The 14,271-nt window shown below is 46.8% G+C and overlaps 1 protein-coding gene across 11 annotated transcripts in view; it reads right to left on the bottom strand.

Annotated features, from left to right (window-relative positions):
- The window catches only part of LOC106575542 (guanine nucleotide exchange factor DBS), a 75,672-nt gene that overhangs the window by 6,483 nt on the left and 54,918 nt on the right, over positions 1-14,271 (bottom strand). For 10 of the 11 annotated variants that reach the window (XM_082962945.1, XM_082962942.1, XM_045697809.2 and 7 more), the window contains 18 exons: positions 9,580-9,699; positions 9,337-9,453; positions 8,996-9,145; positions 8,609-8,733; positions 7,686-7,800; positions 7,412-7,531; positions 6,429-6,620; positions 5,952-6,143; positions 5,521-5,680; positions 3,099-3,237; positions 2,400-2,466; positions 2,107-2,222; positions 1,717-1,879; positions 1,377-1,595; positions 1,004-1,225; positions 615-786; positions 416-488; positions 215-315 (listed from right to left, as the gene is read on the bottom strand). In XM_082962945.1, the coding sequence (XP_082819071.1) occupies positions 215-315; positions 416-488; positions 615-786; positions 1,004-1,225; positions 1,377-1,595; positions 1,717-1,879; positions 2,107-2,222; positions 2,400-2,466; positions 3,099-3,237; positions 5,521-5,680; positions 5,952-6,143; positions 6,429-6,620; positions 7,412-7,531; positions 7,686-7,800; positions 8,609-8,733; positions 8,996-9,145; positions 9,337-9,453; positions 9,580-9,699 (2,563 nt within the window). The remainder of the gene's footprint in view (positions 1-214; positions 316-415; positions 489-614; positions 787-1,003; positions 1,226-1,376; positions 1,596-1,716; positions 1,880-2,106; positions 2,223-2,399; positions 2,467-3,098; positions 3,238-5,520; positions 5,681-5,951; positions 6,144-6,428; positions 6,621-7,411; positions 7,532-7,685; positions 7,801-8,608; positions 8,734-8,995; positions 9,146-9,336; positions 9,454-9,579; positions 9,700-14,271) is intronic. The other variant, XM_082962943.1, reaches the window with a different exon arrangement.

Genomic DNA, 14,271 nt, shown 5'->3' with positions numbered 1-14,271 from the left:
GAGTAAAATGGTTTGAAGAGGAAAAGAAGAGAAAGAAAGCTCAGATTAAAGGAGGAACAAGGAAGGAGGAAGTAGGAAAAGATTCAAGGACGGCTTGGGTACCTAACCAGACGAGGGGGGTCACTAAAACTGCAACAGAAGTTGGCTTTCTTGTCATGAGCATTTGATAGAAGTAAAAAACGTTTTCTTTACTCAACAAAATAGGGCAACTCACCTTTGTGTTTTGGGGAGGAGGGGGAGATGGGGTCAGAGTTGACAGCATCTGTCTTCTTCTCTTCTCCCTTCTTCACGCTCTTCTGACAGTTCCTAAATGGACTAAGAGGGAGAAACAAACAGGTGAAAAAGAGAAGAACCAACCATGTTGATTCCTTCTCTCTAACTGGCTCTAGCCATGGTTCTCTCTGTAAAATCTGACCTGAGACAGATAGGTGGGCTGTTGCTGGTTGGACTGGGAGACATTGTGTCTGACGCCTTCTTTTGACTCGATTCTGGAACAAATCATCACAGTTACTAACAGAACACAGACACAACAACAGAGAATTTAGCATCCAGATGTGTATCAACTCTGGAATGTGTGTGCGTGTGTCTGTAATGCCACATATCCCCTATCTTACCCCTGCAGGCCTTCAGCTGGCCAGTCAGAACCTTCCTGATCTCGTTCAACCAAGATGTTTTGATCTCAGGTGTCGCAGCCTGGACGATAAACACCTCCTCTCTGGAATTACACCAGATCTCAAACTTCTTGTTGTCACCCTTGGCGCTCTCTGTGATGCCCACCGCACTCATCTGTTTGAGAGAACCGAAGAATATTACACTTCTATATCACTGTTGAACTCATAACATACTATAGATCCAAGTAAAAATCTAAGGAGAGCCAGCCAGCCAGACAGACTGCCAGAAAGTCAGTCAGGACATTGAGGAAGTGTTTGAAGCTGTACGAGGGGGCTTTCTCGTAACCCTCCCCCAGACAGTGAGCCAGCCAGCCAGACATAAACAGACTCACGTTGAGGGAGTGTTTGAAGCTGTAGGACGGGGCTTTCTCGTAACCCTCCCCGTTCTCCTCCCGTCTCTTACAGAAGAGCAAGGCTTTTTCATGCAGGAACAGGTGTCTCTGCATGGGCTTGAAGCGGGCCAGGTCCTTGACCTTAGCGTGACCTTTCTTGTGTTCCGTCCACACGCTGAACGACCCCTGCATCAGCAGCCTGCCCAGCTCCGTCAGGCTCCCCTGGGGATCAATAAATTAACACAATCAATCAATCACAAGTAGGAAAGATAACTGAGCGTTGTCTGTGGTACAGAAGATGTTACACTGTTGGGTAACTTTCTCCTCTCCACCCTAAAGCACAAGGAGAATAGGGGGGTCGTGGTTAGCTGACCTCATATCCTGTGATGGCGATGAGGTGCATGGAGTCGTTGACAGCCTTCAGGATCCCCAGGATGGAGGACAGCGCCTCCTGCAGGTCCACTGAACCCTCACAGCCCTTACTGTACTTCAGTAACTCCTTCAGTATCAGCTGGTATTTGGTTATTCTCTGGACTGGCTTGAGGAGGTACGAGTCCAACCCCAGTTTGTGTTCCAACTTTCTCTGGCACTCCTTCGTAAAAACAAACAATCACACATCAATACATTTTTGTTTTTACAAGCTTACAGTATACTGAGCTTGAGGATCCTATCCAAGATACACTGAGGGCCCTGAAAGAAAGGTGAAAGGTTACCTGGAAGAAGGCGCAGTCGGAGCACTGTCTCCACAAGCTCTCGGAGCGAGGTTTGTTCTGACAGTACTTCTCATAGATCTGCAGGTCGCCCATCCTCTCCAGGAAACAGCGTCCCACCAGCTCAGGGACGTCTGTGTAGGTCTCCAGCTCCCTGAGGAATGTCCTGATGAGAGACACAGACAGACAACGGGACGCAGGTTAGTACTCCCGAGGTTGGGAAGCAGTGGGGGACTTGAGGTAATGTTAATCAAATGAAATATTGTTGAAATTGGTCCCTATAAATCGATATGGTTGAATGAATGTGCCTCTTCTGTAACAGCTGTTCACAATGACAGGACATTGCTCAGTAAACATTATGTAACATGGGTGTTGCAGTGGAGTAAAAGTCACCTCTTGTGGAACTGGTAGATCTCCGGCATGTTGCCAAACAGGACATCCTTCCTGTTGAGCAGAGCACTGGGGAGGAGGTGGGCCATGGCTGGGTTGTCCATCTCTGCAGCATAACCCTGGAATAACAACACATACTAAAATGTTAACACAGGACAATCTGAGAAGTCAATTTTCAACCCCCCCCCCCACACACACACACACATATACATACATATACATACATATATATATATTACTACATTTAGGACAGTAAGTGAAGTAGTGGCGACCTCTAGTGGTCAGAAGTGACACACCTGCAGTACACAGAGTAGCTCCTCTACATACGCCCTCTCAGTCTCCAACAGCTCGTTCATTACATGTCTGTAGGAACAAAACAACATTCTATTTAACATCAACATATTGTATTATTATTTTGATAAACTATACCAAGTATGAAATATCTCACTATCTTTCTAACCATCTCTTTTCAATTGTGTTTCACAAGAGGATTAATTGATAGTTTTTAAAATATATTTTTTTACCCCCTTTTTCTCCCCAATTTAGATCTTGTCTCATCGCCGCAACTCCCCAACGGGCTCAGGAGAGGCGAAGGTCGAGTCATGCGTCTTCCGAAACATGACCCGCCAAACCCGGAAGCCAGCTGCACCAATGTGTTTGAGGAAACACCGTCCAACTGACAACCGAAGTCTGCCTGCATGTGCCAGGCCCGCCACAAGGAGTCACTAGAACGCGATGAGCCAAGTAATGCCCCCCCCGGCCAAACCCTCCCCTAACCCAGACGACACTGGGCCAATTGTGCGCCACCCTATGGAACTCCCGGTCACGGCCGGTTGTGACACAGCCTGGGATCGATCCCGGGTCTGTAGTGACGCTTCAAGCACTGCAACGCAGTGCATTAGACCGCTGCGCCACTCGGAAGGCCGTTCATTGATTTATTTTAAGGCATTTCAGGCTATAGTATGACATCATTGACCTTTGACCCCTGACCCTACCGTCGGAGCACAGCCAGGTTCTCCTCCTCCTCAGACAGAGAGCCGTGTCTGCTGCCACCGTTCTGCACCTCCACTATTCTGCAGTTTTCTACGTTCAAGATGTTGTCCTCTGCATTCCTTGTCTCTTGACTCCTGTGAGCTACAAGAAACAGAAAGACGGGATAAGAACTACTCATCTGAACTTCAAACAACCAACAAAAAAGTCATTTCAATCAATCAATGATATATTGTCGGGGAATGAGATATTGTTTAAGGCACAATTGCAGTTCTTACATGCCACTAGATGGCAAAGAATGGATCAGAAACAGGACAGGCTACTGCTGACCTGCAAAACAACTCAGCAAAATGTAAAACTGACCCTTACCTCAACCAAACCCTTAACGTAACCCAATTTGAACCTATTCTGAAATAAAATATTAGGAGTGTCCGTATAGCTTTTTCCATCAGAACCAGAGAGATGGAGGGAAAGACAGAGAAAGAACCAGAGAGACAGGGAGGGAAAGACAGAGAAAGAACCAGAGAGACTGGGAGGGAGAGTCGGAACCAGAGAGACAGGGAGGGAAAGGTAGCGTCGGAACCAGACAGACAGGGAGGGAAAGGTAGAGTCGGAACCAGAGAGACAGGGAGGGAAAGGTAGAGAAAGAACCAGAGAGACAGGGAGGGAAAGGCAGAGAAAGAACCAGAGAGACAGGGAGGGAAAGGTAGAGAAAGAACCAGAGAGACAGGGAGGGAAAGGCAGAGAAAGAACCAGAGAGACAGGGAGGGAAAGGCAGAGAAAGAACCAGAGAGACTGGGAGGGAAAGGCAGAGAAAGAACCAGAGAGACAGGGAGGGAAAGGTAGAGTCGGAACCAGAGAGACAGGGAGGGAAAGGCAGAGAAAGAACCAGAGAGACAGGGAGGGAAAGGTAGAGTCGGAACCAGACAGACAGGGAGGGAAAGGCAGAGAAAGAACCAGAGAGACAGGGAGGGAAAGGTAGAGAAAGAACCAGAGAGACAGGGAGGGAAAGGCAGAGAAAGAACCAGAGAGACAGGGAGGGAAAGGTAGAGAAAGAACCAGAGAGACAGGGAGGGAAAGGTAGAGAAAGAACCAGAGAGACAGGGAGGGAAAGGTAGAGTCGGAACCAGAGAGACAGGGAGGGAAAGGCAGAGAAAGAACCAGAGAGACAGGGAGGGAAAGGTAGAGTCGGAACCAGAGAGACAGGGAGGGAAAGGTAGAGAAGGAACCAGAGAGACAGGGAGGGAAAGGTAGAGTCGGAACCAGAGAGACAGGGAGGGAAAGGTAGCGTCGGAACCAGACAGACAGGGAGGGAAAGGTAGAGTCGGAACCAGAGAGACAGGGAGGGAAAGGTAGAGAAAGAACCAGAGAGACAGGGAGGGAAAGGCAGAGAAAGAACCAGAGAGACAGGGAGGGAAAGGTAGAGAAAGAACCAGAGAGACAGGGAGGGAAAGGCAGAGAAAGAACCAGAGAGACAGGGAGGGAAAGGCAGAGAAAGAACCAGAGAGACAGGGAGGGAAAGGCAGAGAAAGAACCAGAGAGACAGGGAGGGAAAGGTAGAGTCGGAACCAGAGAGACAGGGAGGGAAAGGCAGAGAAAGAACCAGAGAGACAGGGAGGGAAAGGTAGAGAAAGAACCAGAGAGACAGGGAGGGAAAGGTAGAGAAAGAACCAGAGAGACAGGGAGGGAAAGGTAGAGTCGGAACCAGAGAGACAGGGAGGGAAAGGCAGAGAAAGAACCAGAGAGACAGGGAGGGAAAGGTAGAGAAAGAACCAGAGAGACAGGGAGGGAAAGGCAGAGAAAGAACCAGAGAGACAGGGAGGGAAAGGCAGAGAAAGAACCAGAGAGACAGGGAGGGAAAGGTAGAGTCGGAACCAGAGAGACAGGGAGGGAAAGGCAGAGAAAGAACCAGAGAGACAGGGAGGGAAAGGCAGAGAAAGAACCAGAGAGACAGGGAGGGAAAGGCAGAGAAAGAACCAGAGAGACAGGGAGGGAAAGGTAGAGTCGGAACCAGAGAGACAGGGAGGGAAAGGCAGAGAAAGAACCAGAGAGACAGGGAGGGAAAGGCAGAGAAAGAACCAGAGATTCAGGGAGGGAAAGACAGAGAAAGAACCAGAGAGACAGGGAGGGAAAGGCAGAGAAAGAACCAGAGAGACAGGGAGGGAAAGGTAGAGTCGGAACCAGAGAGACAGGGAGGGAAAGGCAGAGAAAGAACCAGAGAGACAGGGAGGGAAAGGCAGAGAAAGAACCAGAGAGACAGGGAGGGAAAGACAGAGAAAGAACCAGAGAGACAGGGAGGGAAAGGCAGAGAAAGAACCAGAGAGACAGGGAGGGAAAGGTAGAGTCGGAACCAGAGAGACAGGGAGGGAAAGGCAGAGTCAGATGGTGACGACCAGTGGAATATGTGGAGAAGGGTGCAGTACTCACTAGGAGGGGACATGGGGAACTTGATGATGGCTTCAGGCCTGGGAGCCACTGGCTGGACGGGCCGTGTCTGTTTGGCTGCCAGCTTCTTCAGACTGACCCTCCTCTTCTCAAACATCTCCTGCATGGACACCTGCTTTTGGAACACCTTCTCTACCTGCTCCTGTTAACACACACAGAGTGGAGGGAGGGTTAGATGCGGACGTTTTGAGGGTGTATCTCAATAGTCAAAAACGTCTTCCTCGTCTCCATTTAATCGTTTGATTATACTTGGGGCCAGGAGTTTTTCCTGACCAGGTGGAGAGGGGAGGAAAAACCTGGAAAAATATCTCGACCTCCTGGTCAGGTCTCGTGTTCAAAACAACTGACCCGCCAAATACAATGTTTTCTCCTCATGTAATGTATATCTGGTGCCTCCATGGGGCGCCACCTACCCTGAGCTCTGGGTTGAGGATGGAGTCATAGTCCCTCCAGATGGCGTTGAGGTCGGTGATCTGGTGTTGGGCGGCCGTGTCCAGGTACTTCTCCAGCTCCTGCAGCGCGGCCTCCGCCCCGTCCTGAGACTGACATCTATCTACCGGCTGGGAGGCAAGGAGGTAAATCCCTTCCTCACACCACCTCGATGCCTAGGGAGGGAGGGAGGGAGGGAGGGAGGGAGGGAGGGAGGGAGGGAGGGAGGGAGGGAGGGAGGGAGGGGTTCATTATACCACAGGTCAGAGGGAGAATGAATCCTTGACTGGCTGAACTCAAACCCTAACTCTTATACCTTGACACTTGTCAAACATCTGAAAGATTCCATCAGCTCTCACCTACTAGAGGGCTACATTGACCAATCACCCTGTTACTGATGCCCATCTAAACCAGGGTTTGCCAGTGTTTCCATGGCCCTACTTCTCCCCTCCAGCCCTCACCTTCTCCAGACAGTGGTGCAGCTCCATGGCCCTCAGGAGGAGAACCTTCTTGGTCTTGAGGAAGGAGGTGACCTCATCACACACGGCCCTCAACTCACTGCACTTAGGCAGGATGGAGTCCTCAGCGTAGTGAGCACTCTCAATCAGCCCATCCCCCTCGGCGGCCAGGGACAGAGCCCAGTCCAACACATCCTGGAGAGAGAGGCACAGGCAAGTGAGAACACACACACACGACTATTGCACAGCAAAACAAAGAAATATGAACGAAGCAGTCGTAATGGAAAGCCATTAAATCCATGTTACTTCCTAGTTGCCTCTGAAATAAGGACCTATGCATAACAGCCAACAGCATTTTACAGAACGTATACAGTCTGTAAAGATTTCACTGTGGATGTTCTGGGCCTTATTGCAGGCATTGTGGATTCAGTTCATGTCCATATATGTGATGGGAATATAGAAAGAGGTAGCAGGCTGTTTCTGTGGTGCAGAACCAGAAGTAGCACCATCCACTCTACCATCACACAACACACACAATCTGTCTCTCTCTCCCTCCTTACGTCCCCTTGAATGAAGCAGCACAAGACATATGATGTCATTTCTCCAAGATAATAATAGCAGCGCATACAGCAGGTGTTGTACATGTTTAGATACACAGTCATATCCATGGCAACAGGCCATGTTTTCTAGTCACATAGGGACTACAGCAGTAATGTATGTGTGAACCAACCGATAGAGCTATGGTCCACTGCACGTGAGTCTCATCTGTACAGTCAATACGGTCATTGAGATGAATGGGGTCTATAATGTACTGGGGTACAACTAGAGCGGAAACAGGATACGACCCATGTCAGCTGGTGGAATCTCATCATTCAACTTTCTACATTCATTTCACTCATCGTGTTTTGGATCTGTTAGACAAGTTGATGAGCTATGGGGAGGATGATGTGTGCTATTGGGATGAAGAGTGTGTGTGTGTGTCTTACGCAGACTTTCTCCTCCTGGCTGTTGAGTTCTCGTAGGATGTGTTCTGCATGGGCGGGACTGATGCCAACCTCCGAGAACGCCTCTACCCGCTCTGACACCACATCCAGCTGGGCACGCACCTGAACACACACACACACAAACAGTGAGGGACAGGTAGAGTCAGAACACACACACACACACTCAGACAGACAGACACACGCACACACTACAAATTGACAAACAGTGACTGGGACTACATCTCCCATGATGCTCTTGTGTCCCTGTTCCCCTCACCTCACGGAAGTAGTATTCAAAATGGCGGAGCTGCAGACACTGTTCCAGCTTGGTCTGGTGTCTCTCCCAGAAATCATCAAACGCTGTCTCTGTCTCATCCAGCTGGCCCAGCAGTCTACACATGGATGGAGGAAGAACGGTAGACGAATGAAGGGATGGAGAGAGAGAGAGATGGATGGAGGGAGAGAAAAATGGAAAGGGAATGAAGGATAGAGAAGAGAACCTGAGTCAAAGTTAAAAAAAGCTAACAATGGTATTTCAGCTTGGATCTCAAAGTATCACTAAGTGAAACCAGTGGAGATCAGAAGTACCTATTCTTTGAAACCAAACCAAGTCATGTGTTTAATCAAATCCCTTACATAACCTACTCCTCCAAGAGCAGAGCACTTTACAGTATAACCAACATAATGTTTTGGGTTATGAAACACTGCAGTTTTCTTTCCTTTGTTCTCCCAATTCTGCTCTGCAGCTGTGAGTGCTGCCACTATGCATCCTATCCCCGTACTCCCAAAATACACCAGAATGGCACGGGGGCAGATTTCACTGCAGCGCGGCAGAACACAGCCTAGACGGTTCAGGGTCATGGTGGGAGATGAGAGAGTAGAGTTCTAGGTAACTTCTACCAAGACACACACCACCATTGTTACTAGAGAACATGAATCTTGACTGTTCCATAACCAGTTGGACCTCAGGATATCTCTGTCTTCTTTCCTATCTCTGTTGTTCCTACTGTACCCTGTCCCTTTCTCAACCTATTTCATTAGCATTAAAGGGACAGTTAACCCTAAAATTGATATGGCGCCAAACTTTCCCATTAATTTAGGAGTGAGGCATACATACAGATTTAGTATGATCTAAACAACACAACCTTTTAGGTATGAGAGTACCTCTAAGCCTGACCCTTGACCCCTGTCCCCTCTGACCTCTGCACGGTGGCCAGGTTCTCCAGCTCGTCCTGGTTCATTGTATAGTCGGGTTCTCTCTGCAGGGGCTCGTTGATGCTCTCCAGGAGCCGGCCCCCCTGGCCCAGGGCCACACACAGGTCCTCCTGGGAGAGAGACAGGACATGGACACATCAGTCAGAGGGATCTATCATTGGACAGTACAGAGTATACAGTCTCAGCTACAGCCAAAGTATGTTCTTCAGTATATCTTTCCTCTGAGAAACACTAACATCAGGAACAAATCAGGAACTGAATGTTTAATCGCACCTTGAATTTCAAATGAATTGACCTCAACACTATCACTTAAAACATGGAGTTTTTGGTTATAGTCTGTATATTAATGACTTGGTCTCTCCATGCCCTTACCTTCATCTGTCCCTTCTTCTCGGTGTGTGTGGCCAGCAGGTTGGAGGTGGCCTGGGCGTCGTTGGGTAGCTCGGTCTCGGCCAGCTCTGTCCCAAATGACTGCAGGGTCTGAGCCGTGGTCTTCACCATCAGAGCAAAGGCCTCGATAGCCTGAGGACCGGACAAACACAACCCAACTGTGTCATCACTGTTATAAACACACACACATCCTATTGAGATGGGGGGGACTAATGGGACAGTTTAGAAAGAGTTCAGTTCAGTGCGCAGATATCAAGTTAGGATTGGGCCCCATGTAGTCTGTCAGGGGTCTGGTGGGAAGGGTATGGTAGTAGGGTACTCACGGTGCGGTGTGAGATCCAGGTATCATGGCAGTAATCCTGGGTTCCTCCCAGCTCCTGGGGCAGCTGAGTCCGGTCGATGTAGGCATGGAGCTCCGTCACAGAGCTCAGCATCACCACCTGGGACACAGGAAGGAGAGTCAACGCACATTAACCTACATATGAGACGCATACAAACGTCCACGAACGTCCACTAACGTCCTCACATCAGACGAGCACGTGCACATGCATATAAAAAAAACATACCGGCACCTTCATCTTGAACTCATCCCTGTTGAACTTGTAGAAGATGTCGGAGAGCGTCCGCTGGAATAAGGTGGAGGGCCGCAAGACCAGAACCAGCTGTAAATTCACTGGGAATGAGCCCTGTGGAACACACACATTCATTACTTTGTGGTGTTGTTGTTGTTGTTGGGGGACAACCTTTCAGAAGTCTTATGGACTTGAATGGAATTCATTGATACAAATTAAATGGACATACATACACACATGCCTTACTGGAAAGAGTGGTAAATCAGGGTAGTGATTCGTCTTGGTAAGCAACTCCAGTGTATATTTGGCCTTGTGTTTCAGGTTACTGTCCTGCTGAAAGGTGAATTTGTCTCTCAGTGTCTGATGGAACGCAGACCGAATCAGGTTTTCCTCTAGGATTTTGCCTGTGCGTAGCTCTATTCAGTTTCTTTTTATTCTACAAAACTCCCTAGTCCTTGCTGATGACAAGCATACCAATAACATGATGCAGCCACCACCATGATTGAAAATATTAACAGTGGTAGTCAGTGTTGTGTTGGATTTTCCCCAAACATAACACTTTTGTATTCAGGACATAAAGTTAATTTCTTTGCCACATTTTTTGCAGTTTTACTTTAGTACCTTAATGCAAACAGGATGCATGTTTTGGAATATGTTTATTCTGTACAGGCTTCCTTCTTTTCACTCTGTCAATTAGGTTAGTATTGTGGAGTAACTACAATGTTATTGATCCATCCACAGTTTTCTCCTATCACAGCCATTAAACTCTGTAACTGTTTTAAAGTCACCATTGGCCTCATGGTGAAATCCCTGAGCGGTTTCCTTCCTCTCCGGCAACTGTGTTATTGACTGGGTGTATTGATACACCATCCAAAGTGTAATTAATAACTTCACCATGCTCAAAGGGATATTCAATGTCTGCTTTGTCCATTTTTAGCCATCTACCAATAAGTGCCCTTCTTTGCGAGGCATTGGAAAACCTCCATGGTCTTTGTGTTTGAATCTGTGTTGGAAATTCACTGCTCGACTGAGGGACTTTACAGAAAATGTTATGTGTGGGGGTACAGAGATGAGGTAGTCATTTAAAAATCATGTTAAATACTATTATTACACACAGAGTGAGTCTATGCAACTTATTAAGCACATTTTTACTCCTCAACTTATTTAGCCTTGCCATAGCAAAGGGGTTGAATACTTACTGACTCAAGACATTTCAGCTTTTCATTTTTAATTCATTTGTAAATATTTCTAAAAACATAATTCCATTTTGACATTATGGGGTATTGTGTGCAGGCCAGTGAAACAAAATAAAAATGTAATCCATTTTAAATTCAGGCTGTAACACAACAAAATGTGGAAAAAGTCGAGAAGTGTGACTACTTTAGGAAGGCACTGTAAGCCAGATTGTTAGTGGCTTGTTATAACAGGAGTAGTGAATTACTCTGCTCTACGGGGGGGTACCTTCCTCAGCCTAGGGCACACAAACAACACTACCCACAGAGATGTAGCATCACCACACTCCACTGCTGCAGGCTACAGCTGACATATATAGCAGGCTGAGTGGGCATAACACTGATCCCTGGAGGAGTGGAGGGGGGAGGGCTAGCACTTCAACCAACATCACTGGAGGTGTAGCCAAAAATATTTAGTGCATGTTATAAAACAGGTGCATCTCTCTCTCTCATTTTAGAATAGGTACTTTTATTGAATTCTTTGGGTTGAAAATACTGACAAGAGATTTCGCCAGAAAACCCAGAATCCACACAGCAACTGACAGCCTGAATATAGCCTATTGTCTGATTGGATGAACCAGAGCCACACACACACACACAGTACATACAGTTATATACACTCCCCTATGTATTTACTTGGACAGTGAAGCTAAAAGTGCATTTGCAGTTTATTTTGGTGGTGTTTATAGGCATAAAATTACACCCCCCCAAAAATGCTACCCTCCCCTGTTATTGGTAATGGTGAGTGGTAAGCATGTTTTGGTGGCATGATCTCATTAACGTAGGAGTGTTCAGAAACATACTTTATTCTTATTTATAGTAAAAGTGACCAAATAAATGACAATACGTTATTTACCATTAATTTCGTTTGGGCACAACATAATCTGAAACACAGACAAAACAAACTGTAAATGCATCCAAGTTTACTGAGCCTCAAGCTTGATGTAGTCATTACGTGCTAGCAATATGGGACCAAATACAACCTTTTTAACTAAATCCAAATACTTATGACACCTTCAAATTGGGGGACTTTCATTTCTAAACGGTTAAACAGATATAGTGCCTTCAGAAAGTATTCATACCCCTTGACTTATTCCACATTTTGTTGTGTTACAGACTGAATTTTTCTCACCCCAAATCCAGATACAAGATGTAATCGCCATCAAAAAGTTATTCTACAAAGTATTCACTCAGGGGTGTGAATACTTCTGTAAATGAGATATTTCTGTACCGGTATTTCATTTAAGAAATTTGCTACATTTTCTAAAAACCCATTATCACTGTCATTATGGGGTATTGCGTGTAGGTGGGTGAGAAAAAAACATTTAATCCGTTTTGAATTTAGGCTGTAACAACAAAATGTTGAATAAGTCAAGGGGTATAAATACTTTCTGAAGGCACTGTATGTATGAAAATACCCTCAAATAAAAGGTGACATTCTGTACTGTCGCCTCATATTAAACATTTGATCTCAAATACAAAATGCTGGAGTAGAGACAAATTAAAAGTTTTAGCTTAACTGTTCAAATAAATACGTAGGGGCTTTGTAACCACATTAAAACCTTTTCTGCAAATCACAATTCCAGTTAGCAGCATAAGGCTCTATTTCAGCAGTATGATGTCATCTCATATTGCCAAACGGCTGCTTCCCAGAGACTAGCCCACTACATCCACACACAGCTGCTTACCAACCCTGCAAGACCACGTTGCCATGGAAACTGCACTCCTTGGGAGAAAGAGATGAGATTCCACACAGCGCCGGTTTCCACGTCTGTCACACAGCCAGTCTATTTTGTATTAATTCATTGCATCTAGTAAATAAAAGACTGCTCTTTCTCACTGAATTTTTTTTGTCAAAGACCAGGTTTCGAACCTGGATCTCAAGACTGCTTTAGCCCACTGAGCTAAAGACCTAGGCATTTGCTCGGGGAGTTAACACGTGTCTTCAGGGGTCAGGCGAGGTCCCTCAAATCTGAGTGTATTACTGAACTACCACCGCAAAACCAATGAAGAGACCCTGAGAGATAAAACGTGTTGATCTTCATTACCTCACTCTCTCTCATTATTAATCTCCTAATCAATAATCCAGCGCACGGTCACACTCTATCCTGCACATGACACTCAAACAAATGACTTGATCTGTATGGGACTGATGGCTGTATGGGACTGATGGCTGTATGGGACTGATGGCTGTATGGGACTGATGATTGTATGGGACTGATGACTGTATGGGACTGGAGCAAGCTTGCTGTGATTGGAGCTCGACTGTTATTAGGCTCCTCCTCTCAGTAGATTTGAATCCAATTTGCACATAATACGGCCCTTTTCTATCACAGTAACCCATCAATATTCTTGGAGAGCTTGGAGTTTGCTGACACTAAAATCATAAAATCCCTTTAACAGCGGGCGGGCGGACGTTAAAAACCATTTAATGAGAACATGGAAGGAGGGGCTGCTTCTTGACCTTCAAACTGTGATTTCCATAACAATACCATTCCATGTAGTCTGACTCTGGTTTATCCAATGAAAGCTCATGTTAAACCCAGCTACACAGTATATGATATACTGTAGGAAGTAATGATGGAACACATATTAGAATAAGGATTTTCACTGGGGTTTCAGTCGGAGGGAACTCACCCCATCCACCGCTAACATGTAGCAGCACCCACCTAGGTGATAGGTGGTGGCCATGTTGAATCAGAACACTCAAACCACACATCAGCTAGCTGTTATGGTGGAACAGCTGATTTGGTCATTTATTCTGAACATGTTTTTCGATCTCCAATGTCATTCTATAGGGAGAACCATATAGACAGAACATTAATCAGGATAACCTTGACATATGTCAGCTACAGAGGAAGATGTATGGCCTCCAGCATAACAAACACATTCACAAGATATGCCATCACACACACACACACACACACACACACACACACACACACACACACACACACACACGTCACTGGGGAGCCCCTACACACAGATACATACACAAGCACACGCAGACCAATATATCCTATCAACAGTAAGTAACCTCCACCACACACCCAGCTGAGTAGCCTACCACCGCTATCTCTTCCCCATCACACCCAGCTGAGTAGCCTACCACCTCTATCTCTTCCCCATTACACCCAGCTGAGTAGCCTGCCACCGCTATCTCTTCCCCATCACACCCAGCTGAGTAGCCTGCCACCGCTATATCTGCCCCATCACACCCAGCTGAGTAGCCTGCCACCGCTATCTCTTCCCCATCACACCCAGCTGAGTAGCCTGCCACCGCTATCTCTACCCCATCACACCCAGCTGAGTAGCCTGCCACCGCTATCTCTGCCCCATCACACCCAGCTGAGTAGCCTGCCACCGCTATCTCTACCCCATTACACCCAGCTGAGTAGCCTGCCACCACTACTATCTCTTCCCCATCACACCCAGCTGAGTAGCCTGCCACCAC

This window comes from Salmo salar, chromosome 16 (assembly GCF_965601325.2).
Source record: "Salmo salar chromosome 16, fSalSal1, whole genome shotgun sequence".
Lineage (NCBI taxonomy): Eukaryota > Metazoa > Chordata > Actinopteri > Salmoniformes > Salmonidae > Salmo > Salmo salar.
The sequence above is the reverse complement of the archived record's forward strand: the minus strand, read 5'-3'. Positions and strand labels throughout refer to the sequence as shown.